Source organism: Pristiophorus japonicus, chromosome 2 (assembly GCF_044704955.1).
Source record: "Pristiophorus japonicus isolate sPriJap1 chromosome 2, sPriJap1.hap1, whole genome shotgun sequence".
Taxonomy (NCBI): Eukaryota; Metazoa; Chordata; class Chondrichthyes; family Pristiophoridae; genus Pristiophorus; species Pristiophorus japonicus.
This window is the reverse complement of record NC_091978.1, coordinates 252141280-252154718: the sequence shown is the minus strand read 5'-3', so window position 1 is coordinate 252154718 and position 13439 is coordinate 252141280. Positions and strand designations below refer to the sequence as shown.

Genomic DNA, 13439 nt, shown 5'->3' with positions numbered 1-13439 from the left:
AGAATTTTAAAACATAAAAATAAGTAAAAACCCTGTCCACTAAGGTAAATTAATTTTAAACCCTATTAAAACACATTTAAAAAAAATCCCCCCAATTGTTTTTTTCTAAAACATTTAGTTAACTTTAATTTCAATTAATTTTAAATATGTGTGGTGTTTTTAAAAAATTTATTATGTTGTAATTGGGTGTTTTAGGGGGTTATTCGCATTGATAGTAATGGAAACTCGGAGAATCAGAGTTCCCATTACGACCAATGAGAATACTGTATCGTGATTGGTGGTCCAGGCCCATGTGTCTCCAGCTTCTCCGTCCGTATCTAGAAGATGTGGATGCACTGCGAAGCGTGGGAAAAAAAGGCCTCCGACCGGAATCCAAGGCGCCTCCCGGACCATCGGGTACATTCGTAGAGAGATTTCGGGTCGGAGGCCTTCGTTCAAAGGATGCCTCTGACCAGAATTTCAGGGCCAACATGTTTTTGTGTGTTTTAAAACTCTTACGCCTGTAAAAGTAAGCTATGCACCTGCTTTTATCAGGTGCAAGCGTTTTCAGGACATTTGCTGGGTGAGATATGGGTAAATACTGCAATCTTGCCCATACAAATGTCCTCGCTCCCGATAGGTGGAGGATCTGTCATGCTGGAGCTTGATCGGATAAGCTGTTTTCAGCACATGCGCATTGTGCGCTGAAAACCGGCTTTCGTGATGCCTTCCCGGGTCCATACACACTCCGTACGGACCGGGGAGGCTGCGATTTCCAGGTCATTTAGAAAGTACTTGGATATGCATTGGAAGTGCAGTAACCTACAAGAGTTGGAAATTGGGATTAGGATGGATAGCTCTTTTTCGGCCGGCATAGACACAATCGGCCGAATGACATAAATTTCTACGATTCTATGTTAATCAAGACTGTGAAAAATACAACAACTTTCATTTACGTAGCATCTTTAATGTAGAGAATTACCTAAGGCACTTCACAGAAGTGTAAGAAAATAAACAGACACCAAGTTAAAGAAGGAGATATTAGGAGGTGACCAAATGCTTGGTGAAAGAGTGGGTTTTGAGTCGTGTCTTATTGGATGAGGGCGCTGGTGAGACAGAGAGGTTTGTAGTAAAAATTCCAGAGGGTGTAACCTAGGCAACTAAGTTTGAGGCAGAGTTTGTAACAGGGACAAAATGGCTTTGGTCTTCCTAAGGTTTAACTGGAGGAAATTGTAGCTTATCCAATACTGGATGTCTTATTTTTCTGACAAAGAAATCAATAAACTCCTCACACTTGCTGTTCGAGCTGAGGCTAGATGGATTAAGGGAGAGGGGTTTAAGGAGTTGATTGATAATGGAGAAAATTCCAATATTGTATTTTTCCTCTGGGTTTAATCCTAGAATACTGAAAGGTTTTAGCAGAGGACAGTAAGCCTAAGTAGTGATCCAACCAGATCTCACAATGATTGGCCAAACCAGTAGTGCACCAGATAAGAACATTGAAACAGGAGTAGGCCATTCAGCCCTTTGAGCCTGTTCATCCATTCAATTAATCATGGCTGATGTACACCTCAACATTTATCTGCCTCTGCTCCATATTCATTGAAGCACTTACCTAAAAAATATCGATCTCAGTCTTAAAAGTTTCAGCCTTTTGGGGAGTGTTCCAGATTGCCACTACCCTTTGTGTGAAAAAGAACTTCCTGATTTCACTTCTAAATGGCTTAACTCTAATTTTACGATTATGCCCTCTTGTTTCTTGTTCTGGATTCCTTCACCAGTGGAAATAGTTTCTCTGTACCTACCCTATTGAATTCCTTTACAATTTTAAATACTTCATTCGATCACCCCTCAACCTTCTAAATGCAAGAGAATACAAACCAAGTTTATGCAACATGTGCTTACAATTTAACCCTTTAAGCCCTGGTATCATTCGGGTGAATTTGAGCTGTACCCCCTCCAAGGCCAACATATCTTTCCTGAAATAAAATCTGAAAATGCTGGAAATACTCAGCAGGTCAGGCAGCATCTGTGGAGAGAGAAACAGAGTTAACATTTCAGGTCGATGACCTTTCGTCAGAACTAGAAATAGTTAAGAGATGTAACAGATTTTAAGCAAGTGCAGAGGCAGAGAAAGGGGGCAGGGGAGGAAAGAACAAAAAGGAAGGTCTGTAATGGGGTGGAAGGCAGGAGTGATTAAATGACAAGAGGGATGATAGTACAAAGCAAAAGGAGATGGTAATGGAACAAGTAAAGAAACAAAAGATGGGTCTAGAAGAAGTGTAAATGGGAATGGCAGAATTATCAATAGCTGCCATGTGAAAAAATAAAGGTAGAGATAATAGTCTGAAATTGTTGAACTTGATGTTGAGTCCAGAAGGCTGTAAAGTGCATAATCGAAAGATGAAGTGCTGTTCCTTGAGCTTACATTGAGCTTCATTGGAACAGTGTAAGTGGCCAAGGACAGAGAGGTCAGAGTGGTAATGGAGCGGAGAATTAAAGTGACAGGCGGCTGGAAGCTCATGGCCATGGTTACGGACTGAACGGAGGTGCTTCACAATATGATCACCCAATCTCCATTTGATCTCCCCAAATAAAAGAGACCACATCGTGAGCAGCGAATACAGTATACTAAATTGCAAGTAGTACAAGTAAATTGCTGTTTCACCTGGAAGGAGTGTTTGGGGCCCTAGATAGTGGGAAGGGGGTAGGTAAATAGGCAGGTGTTGCATCTCTTGCGCTTGCATGGGAAGGTGTCGTAGGAAGGGGAGGGGATGTTGAGGGTGATTGAGGAGTGGATCAGGGTATCGCGGAGGGACCGGTCCCTTCAGTATGTTGAAAGGGGAGGGGAAGATGTGTTTGGTGGTGGGATCACGCTGGAGATAGCAGAGAATGATCCGTTGAATGTGGAGGCCGGTGGGGTGAAAGGTGAGGATGAGGGGAACCCTATTATGGTTCTGGGAGTGAGGGGAAAGGGTGAGAGCAGAAGTGCGGGAAATGGAACAGATACGGTCGAGGGTCATGTCAACTGCGGTAGAGGCAAATTCTTGATTGCGTTAAAAGGAAGACATATCGGAAGCACTAATATGGAAGGTGGCACTGTCAGAACAGTTGCGATGAGAGGTGGAGAAACTGGGAACATGGAATGGAGTCCTTACAGGAAGTGGGGTGTGAGGAAGTGTAGTCCAGGTAGCTGTGCGAGTCAGTGGGTTTATAGTGGATATTTGTTGAAATCGTTCCTGAAGTTCAGTGCCCAAAACTGAACAAAGTCGTTCAAATGGGGTCTGATCATGGCTCTGTACAACTGAACCATCACTTCATTACTTTTGTATTCCAACCCCATTGAGATAAAAGCCAACATTCCATTGGTTTATCAAGTTACTTTTTGCGCCTGTACACTCGTTTTTAATGATTTGTGTACATGTACACATAAATCCCTTTGTTTCACCACAACTCCAGGGGGCGAAATTCCCTTGTTGTGCACCTCTCGTTAGCGTCTCCGGGGTGGCGAGCCAGTCTTCGCCCAAGGAGGGGGGTTGCTTCCGGCTCCCGCGGGAGTTAGTAGAGGCGCGAACATGATAGTGCTGCATCCCACTAGTAACGCTCCAGGCTGACATGCCTCTGGCGATGACAGCATCGGCGTGTGCGGCAACCCCTTTGTGCCCCGCAGCGACCACTTTCTACCCCGTGGTGGAAATTGGCCAGCGCCCCACGAGGCTGTTGCTTGCAATGCCTGCGCCATTCTCGCAAGTCGTGAACCGGGCCGACCTCTGCTCACAGGGCAGAAGTTAAAGGGGATGTGTGCTGCGCCGCACGCCACCATTTTTTCTTTGGCCGAGTCACCGGTCGACCTGTGCTCCATCGATGTCACGTGGTCTGGGCCGCCATCGTGCAGCCCGGCACTCTGTTTTGGTGCTAGTGGCCACGAAACTACGCAGCCCTGGTGGCCCAGTGGAGGCCATCAAAGAGCCTGCAGAGTTTAATGGAAGGGGAGGGGCATCTAAACGCATCAGTGCTATGTGGAAAGGCTGTGTAGCGCTGCCGATCCTGCCCATGTAGCACCTCAGACACCGCCCAACAGGAAGTGGAGCCTGCTTTTATCCAGCTTAAGAATTTCAAGGGCATTCGCTGGGTGGAAGTTGGTAAAATAGCCCAACTCTCCACATGTGGAGATCCTCCCTCGGGATGAGTGCAATCTGCCAAGAAGATTCTTGACAGATCGCAAGTTCTGGGTTTTAGCGCATGCGCTTAGCATGCCTAAACCACGAACTTGCATGGCCCTACAGGCACATATACACCTCGTACGTACCCGTAGGAACCGCAAATTATGGCCCAATCTGTTTGTTTTTAGTGATGATGATTGAGGGATAAATATTGGCCAGGGCACCAGGGATAACTTCCCCGCTCTTTTTCGAAATAGTACCATGGGATCTTTTACATCCACCTGAGAGAGCAGATTTCTCATCCGAAAGACAGCATTTCCGACATTGCAGCACTCCCTCAATGACAGCCTAGATTTTTGTGCTCAATTCTCGGGAGTGGGACTTGACCCCCACAACCTTCTGACTCAGAGGTGAGGGTGCTACCAACTGAACCACAGCTGACACAGTTGTACAGAGCCTTGTCACACCCCATCTGGACTACTTTGTTCCGTTTTGGGCACTAAACGTCAGGAAAGATATGTTGGCCTTGGAGGGGCTACAGCTCAAATTCACCAGGAATAATTATTCTGTGCCCTATGTGTAACAAAATCAAAATCATATCTAAAGAACGACCTGGAGTTTATGGTCCGGATGACGGTGAACTAACAGCGTTCACTGTCATTCTGCCTTTGAAACTGAACGCAATTTCAGGATTTGGTGCATGCGCAGACCCATGCGGAAATCCGGAAGTTGTGATCTGACATTCACTGCTCTGACACAGGCTGTGCTGTTCCCTCCTACCCCACCTGCTCCACCATGCCACGGAGCCGGCAATCAGTGTAATCACTTCAACCGGGAGAAACTTCACCTATTATGCTGTTAAATTCCCCACTAAAAGCTACACCCAAAGGGTTTTAACAGTGTGATTACTGATAAACAAATGTTGAGGGCCTGAAAATCTAATTTTAAATTTGCACAGTATGAAATTTGTCCATTTTAATAAAATTAAAGTTTTTAAGAAACGTTTGAAAAAAATGTTTTTATGTTTGTCCATCTTTATTTCAGGTTTGCCTTTTCCCCATGTGAGAGCCCAAATCTTTGTTTTGCTCTGGCTAACATTTTTTTTAAGTTAGAATTTTAAGAGCTTACCCACTTCATTGTTCGCTGTCTGTGAGAATTCTGCATTTTGATTGGCTGCTTAGACAGCTTGCTGACATCACAGCAGCTCGGAATAGGCGATTCCCATTATACTCTGTTGATTTGAACGTAGGAAAACCCAAACTTCATGATACAGAGATCGAGAGATCTTTGTGTGAAGTGTACCTCAGGGCTAGCGGCAAACGCCTTCGCTTCGCCGCTGACCACAAATCCCAGGCCAATATGTTTATATTTTTCTTACACATGGGGCTTGGAGGAAACCTTTTCCAAGTATTTGCTGTGAAGAATTACAGAACGTTTTTAGTCAAGCAAGCACTATTTACCTCTTCTGCCAGCACCTCATGGAAAATACAATGGGCCTGAAATTCCGGTCGGAGGCTTCTTTTGGACAAACGCCTACAACCCGAGAATTTTTTACGAATTTACCTGGTGGTCTCGGAGGCACCTGCTATTCCGGTGGGGAGGCCTTCTCTTCCCGCGCATTGGAGCGCGCTCCTGTCCTCGACGTTCAGATGCAAAAGGTGCAGTGACGTTTGACTGCACAACAAATCAGGTACAGTATTCTCATTAATAGCAATAAGAATGCCGTATCTATGAGTTCTCATTGCTATTAATGAGAAATAAACAAACACACTAAACACAACACATAAACAAAACACCTCACATAATTAAAATTAATTTAAATTAAAGTTAATAAATGTGTTAGAAAAAAATATTTTCCTGATTCAAAAAAAAAAAGTTTTGTAATCGGAGTTTAAAATAAACTTACCTTAGTGGGCAGGGTTTTTTTAACATAAAAATGTGTTTTTAAAATTTTATTTTTAAATGTTTTTTATATGTTTTAAAACTTTTAAGCTGGTAAAAGTAGGCTATGCGCTTGCTTTTACCAGGCGCAAGAGTTTAAAGGACATTCGCTGGGCAAGAGATGGGCAAATAGTGCAATGTCCTTCTCCCGAAGATGTGGAGGATCTGTCAAGCCAGAAATTGACAGATCGGAAAAGCCGGTTTTCGGCGCATGCGCATCGCTTTTGCGATGCCTCCCCGGGTCCGTACACACTCTGTACGGACCCAGTGAGGCCGGGATTTCAGGCCCAGTCATTTTTAAGAACCGTACTTTTACCTATTGCCACACACTATGCAGTTTTTACTCTTAATCTAGAAGAAATATATACAAGCAATTGGCAGCACGTTAACAGGATTCAGGCAGGGATTTATAACTTCACCTGCTGTTTTTATTTGCATTACCTGCAGGTATCATCATGCTAACACAATAAAAGCAATACCCAACTGCCAATTGCTACTGGAACCTGGTAATTCATTGCAGTAATATATTAGATCTAAATTAACTGACAAACTATGTGGAAATCGCCTAAAGTAGTTCTGTGCCTCGATCGGATCCTGCAAACATACGCATAATCATTACGACTCTTTATAATAACACAAATGTTATTTTTGGAGGGCGAGGAGAAACATATTCAGTACTTAACCGGCCTGTGATGAGTTGGCTCCTGGACGGGGAGCAGATGGGCTGGATGTAGTAGTTTTCCAATTTAACCCCTTGAGCAGCAAGTCTGTCCAGGGTAGGGGTGTGGATCTCGGATCCGTGATAACCCACATCGTGGAAGCCCTGATCGTCAGCTAGGATGAAGATGATGTGAGGTTTAGACGGATTTACGCTATCTATCAGCAGATCCTTTAAACCGGGGTCTTCGAGTCCAGGTTCGAGCCAGTCCCAGGACAAGTAACCAAACGTCAGTAAACTCGCCACTGAAAAACCAGCCAGAGCACCAAACATGACTAGACGGGGATCTTCCCTCTCACGATTTTCCTTTGAGACATTAAAAGCTCAGTTTTCCGGAGCACTTAAACAGTGTTACAGACTCGTCGCTTCAAAATGCACTCGGTGAAATATAATCACGGTGCCTTTTTAAAATATATATAAATATGAAAAAAGTTACTTTCTTGCAAAGAAAAGACAGGCACATTCAGATTGAACTCTGCAGACTGGCGTTGGGATCTTCTCCGGGGTTTGTGTTCACCATCCTGGACTCTTGTACTGGAGTTCACTTCATGCACGGAGATGCTGTATGTATATGTCTGTGTGTGTGTGTGTCAGATGAGCTGCTGGCGTTTCTGCGAGAGTTGCTTTCCTTTCTCCTTCGGTCGAGCTGATCCTCGGTGTGGCCGCTCTCCGCCCACCTCGCTCATTGTTCTTTCACAAAGTCCGCAGCGTCCAGCACACGGTGACCGACTGATAACCAATATCTTGCCAGCACACACAATCTGCCATATAACCACGTTCAGAACTAGGGCACTGCTCCCTTATACAGCGGGCGGAAGGGGCGAACCTTCAGCTGCCCAACCCTGCTACAGTGCTTTAATGCCAATCAGATAACATATGAAATACCAGGAATGTGCCGCACTCACATTTATCCCACAAAACTCATAATAGAGCCTTATCATTTAATGAGTAACAGGGTTGGGATTTGCATTTATTTTAAAGAATGCGAAAAAATAAACAAATGTGTTATAATAGAGGACGGCATGCCTGGATTCAGTGAGCTGCAGTTTGTCCCAGAGAGATAGCCCTGCCAACTGTTGGGGGCGGCAGGTTTGTGACTATAGTATTTACAGTCCTTAAATTATTTACATATACCGAATAGATTCAATATCCTACCAATGTGAAGTAACATCACTTCATTGCACGTTTAATAGCCACCAGTGAGTTCCTTTTAACTTACATTTCCTGCTCAACAATATGCGATCAAAATATAAAGTAAATATTTAAAGTCCTACAAATGCACTCATATAAATTTTTTGCCTGCTGCTTTAAATGAAGTACTGTATTAACCTGTTAAAACCACCGCCTTCTTGTCTTTTGGCTGAGGAACTTGAAATCTACTGAGGGTAGCAAGGGCACAGAATGTACTCTGGGTGGGGGACTTCAATGTCCTTCACTAAGAGTGGCTCAGTAGCACAACTACTGACAAAGCTGGCCGAGTCCTGAAGAACATAGTTGCCAGACTGGGCCTGTGGCAGGTAGTGAGAGAAACAACACGAGGGGAAAATCCTATTCCTCACCAATCTACCTGCTGTGGAGCAGGCTCGAGGGGCCGAATAGCCTACTCCTTCTCCTTTTTTTTATGTATTGCTAGCAGTGACCACTGCACAGTCCTTGTGGAGACGAAGTCCCGTCTTCACACTGAGGACACCCTCCACCGTGTTGTGTGTCATTACCACTAAGCTAAATAGGATAGGTTCAGAACAGATCTAGTAGTTCAAAACTAGGCATCCATGAGACACTGTGGGTCATCAGCAGCAGCAGAATTGTATTCCACCGCAATCTGTAACCTCATGGCCCGGCATATCCCTCACCCTGTCGTTACTATCACGCCAGGGGACCAAGGAGGAGTATGGAAGAGCACGCAAGGAGCAGCATCAGGTGTACCTAAAAATGAGGTGCCAACCTGGGGAAGCTGCAATATAGGACTACATACATGCTAAAACAGCAGAAGTAGCATAATATAGACAGGGCAAAGTGATCCCAAAACCAACAGATCAGATCAAGTTCCTGCCACATGCAGTCGTAAATGGTGGTGAACAATTAAACAACTAATGGGAGGAGGAGGCTCCATGAATATCCCCATCCTCAATAATGGCATCGCTCAGTAGGTAAGTGCAAAAGACAAGGCTGAAGCATTCGCAACCATCTTCAGCCAGGAGTGTCGAGTGGATGATCCATAATGGCCTCCTCCCGAGATCCCTGCCATTACATAAGCCTTCAACCACTCTGCTGCAGACCACATTACAGCCTTGGTCCAAACATAGAGAAAAGAGCTGAATTCCAGAGGTGAAGTGAGAGTGATTGCCCTTGACATCAAGGCAGCATTTGACAGAGTGAGGCATCAAGGAGCCCTCATGAAATTGAAGTCAATGGAATTCAGGGGGAAAACTCTCCACTGGTTGGAGTCATACCTAGCACAAAGGAAGATGGTTGTGGTTGTTGGAGGCCAATCACTCAGTCCCTGGATATCTCTGTAGGAGTTCCTCAGGGCAGGTCCAACCATCTTCAGCTGCTTCATCAATGACATTCCCTCCATCATAAGAAGTGGGGATGTTCGCTGATGATTGCACAGTGTTCAGTTCCATTGACAACTCATCAGATAATGAAACTATCCATGCCCGCAAGCAATAAGATCTGGACGACATTCAGGCTTGGGCTGACAAGTGGCAAGTATGATTCACTCCACACAAGTGCCAGGTAATGACTATCTCCAACAAAAGAAAGCCTGACCACCACACCTAGATATTCAACAACATTACCATCACCGAATCCTCCACCATATCCTCCAAATCCTGGGGTCACCATTGACCAGAAACTTAACAAGACCAGCCACACCACATAAATACTGTGGCTACAAGAGCAGGTCAGAGGCTGGGTATTCTGCAGTGACTGACTTACCTCTTGACTCCGCAAGACTTTTCAACCATCTACAAGGCACAAGTAAGGAGTGTAATGGAATACTCTCCACTTGCCTGGATGAGTGCAGTTCCAACAACACTCAAGAAACTAGACACCATCCGGAACAAAGCAGCCTGCTTGACTGAAACCCTATCCACCATCTTAAACATTCACTCCCTCCACCACCGACACACTGTTTGTGTACCATCTACAAGATGCACTGTTGCAACTTGCCAAGGCTGCTTCAACAGCACCTCCCAAACCCGCGACCTCCACACGAAGGACAAGGGCAGCAGGCGTATGGGTACACCATCACCTCCAAGTTCCCCTCCAAATCACGCACCATGCTGACTTGGAAATATATCACCATTCCTTCATCGTCGCTGAGTCAAAATCATGGAACTCCCTTCCTAACAACACCATGGGAGTACCTTCACCAGAAGGAATGCAGCGGTCCAAGAAGGTGGCTCACCACCACCTTCTCAAGGGCAAATAGGGATGGGCAATAAATGCTGGCCTTGCCAGTGATGCCCACATCACCGGAAAAAATAAAAAAAACATTAAGCACTGGTACCAAAAGTACTGGACAATGTAATCTCCGGCCTTTGGCTCTTAGGTCAACTATGCGCAAAATATGAGCTTCTTATTTTGCAGATTCCCAGTGAACTTTGGATTTAAAGAAAATCATTCCTAATTTTTTTAAATTATTCATTCCCTGGGATGTGGGCATCACGATGCTGGGTGGTCTATCTGGTTTTATTCTTCTTATTGTTTATTGTAGCGGTTTATTACAACTGAGTGGTTGCTGGGTCATTTCAGAGGGCAGTTAAGAGTCAGCCACATTGCTGTGGGTATGGAGTCACCTATAGGCCAGACCCAGTAAGGACAGCCAGCAGAATTCCTTCCCTAAAGGGCTTTAGTGAACCAAATCATTTTTTATGACAAAACAGTAGTTCCATGGTCACCATTACTGACATAAGCTTTTTTTTTAAATTTCAGATTTAATTAAGTGAATTTAAATTCCATAGCTGCTGCAGGATTTGAACTCACATTTTACAGATTATTAGTCCAGGCTTCTGGATTATTAGTCCAGTAATTTAAGCACGATGCTGCACTCCTGGTTGTTGATAGATGCATTCTTGTAACTTTAATCAGCTCAAGTACAACTATTCTGATGTTTTGGATCAGTTGGAGGAATAGACTTTTCTCTAGATGCTGTACATTGTCCAGCAGTGATGATCTCTCCTTGTCCATATAATTTTAATGTAACAAATAATGGGAGTTCTCTTTTGCATCTGCTATGTGGCTAGTCCCTGGTTCAACATTCACTGGTAATGATATGCATTGAAATGATTGCCACAGTAATCTTTAATATGTGCTCAAGAAAAGTGTTTCTTTTCCTTTATTTTGAAATAAAAGGTTTAGAGTTTTGTTCTTTATAGTTTAACATATGTACCATATGGAATTTATGATAAACCTGCATAAAACACTGGTTCGGCCTCAACTGGAGTATTGTGTCAAATTCTGGACACCGCACTTTAGGAAGGATATGAAGGCCTTAGAGAGGATACAGAAAAGATTTACGAGAATGATTCCAGGGATGAGGGACTTCAGTTACGTGGATAGACTGGAGAAGCTGAGGTCGTTCTCCTTAGAGCAGAGAATATTAAGAGAAGACTTGATAGAGGTGTTCAAAATCATGAGGGGTCTGGACAGAGTAGATAGAGAGAAACTGTTATGGCAGAAGGGTCGAGAACCAGAGAACACAGATTTAAGATGATTGGCAAAAGAACCAAGGGCGACATAAGCGAGTGATAAGGATCTGGAATGCACTGCCTGAAAGAATGGTGGAGACAGACTCAATCACGGCTTTCAAAAGAGAGTTGGATAAGTACCTGAAGGAAAAAAATTAGCAAGACTATGGGCAGGGCCGGATTAAGGGCCTGATGGTCCTGGGGCAAACTGATCTAACTGGGCTGATAGTTATATTTGTTCATGTTCATTACATTACATATATGATTCTGATTCTGAGTATGAAAACATAGGCCAGTATATTCAACAATGAAAGCATATATTCTGTATCAAGTAGGTATATATTCTGGTTCTGGTAGCATTGCAATACTAGATTCCTATACTTATGTACAAATTTCTCTCAATAACATGTGAAATAAAACAGGCTAGTACATATTCTGTTCTGTATTTAGGTACATTAGTGCATATAGGTATTCTGCAAAAATAGGTATGTACACATTAGGCTAATAAACAATATTTTCCTCAGTCTTGTTTTTCCTCTCTTATTGTCGATTCTATTCAGCCTACTTGGGAGGCCTTATATATTTTTCCTACATTTATTTGGTGGGCCTATGTTCTTTGCTGGGCCTGGGGCTGCAGCTCCATCTGCCTCATGGTTAATCCTCCCCTGGCTATGGGGAAAGGGCAGGGGAGTGAGATTGGCAAACTGCTCTTGTAGATAGCCGGCACAGGCTCGACAGGCCGAATGGCCTTCTTCCATGCTGTACCCATTCTATGATTCAATGATATCTAATTCTAACAAAATGTTCAAAGAACAACAGAAACGTGCCATTATGTGCAGTTTACATCAGTAACATAGGAACTGGTAGAAGAAAATAGACCATGGTCCATCTAGTTTGCACTCTACCATCCTTGTAGTTGGGTAGTTGCATGGTACAATGATAATGAAGTTGTTGAGTAATCGTAGCAAACAATCTCTAGAATATAATTATATTAAAGAAGATATTGTTACAGGGGAATTGATTAGCAAAGTGGATTAGAACACAGTCCTTTCATTTCTGAGAGTACAGTTTGAATCCAATCCAAACAGATGGGATGAATACTTTTCACTTTCTCTCTCTGTGCTGGTTGTGTTGGCCTAAGTAAAATGAGTTTGCAGTTTTATCCCACCCACAAACCCACAGCACAAAAGAGGACAATTTGCATGAATGGAAAATGAGTTTGATGTTGAATTGGCATTTTCCTTACATGAGGTCACATAGTGACTGATGTATGCAACTGAGGATTCACATGATAGAGCTGAGGTACTTTTCTGAGGCACAGTGTTGGAGCATATTGTGCTTGGCCCATATTTCCATAACTTAGAATCATACATCACAGAAGAAGGCCATTAACCCTTTCTCCCCCTGCTAATGCTAGCTCTTCAATTGAAACTGTCAACTCCATAGATTTTCAAACTGTTTGGCACACCAAAAGGGGTCATAAAGACACATGATTTTTGTTACTCAAATCCCCAAATTACAGGTGCATAGTACCAAGGCATCATTGACTAATTTGCCAAATCCACGTCAGAGCCCTATTTGCTTCCGTGCTATGTAACTGAGGTGAGCGTGACATTTGGTGCCTTTTATGTTCAATTTATTCAGCACTATAGTAGTGGGACTGTGCGAGAGTATAAATTTGAACATAAAAGGACACTTCATGACTCACCTTTGTCTCAGTGAGTAGGATGAGCCTATTGCTATACTGTGATATTTCTGCTGCTCTTACATTGTTACATGTACAGAGCAACAGCAACAAAAAGTATCATAGCTGAAAAAGTGAGATAAGAGTACCATCAAAAAATTTGAGCAGGGTGGTGACAGTTGCCTAACTAAGGGTTCTTGACACAAATTCATGTAGCAAAAGGAATAAAACAAACTTGTTAGAAGCACAACTAGTGAACA

The 13439-nt window shown here is 43.5% G+C and overlaps 1 protein-coding gene across 2 annotated transcripts in view; it reads right to left on the bottom strand.

Moving 5' to 3' along the window:
• The window catches only part of arsj (arylsulfatase family, member J), a 28918-nt gene extending 21356 nt beyond the window's left edge, over positions 1-7562 (bottom strand). For both annotated transcript variants that reach the window (XM_070864107.1, XM_070864100.1), the window contains exon 1: positions 6767-7562. In XM_070864107.1, coding sequence (XP_070720208.1) covers positions 6767-7074 — 308 coding nt within the window. In that variant the 5' untranslated portion in view covers positions 7075-7562. The remainder of the gene's footprint in view (positions 1-6766) is intronic.
• Positions 7563-13439: the final 5877 nt, after the last annotated feature.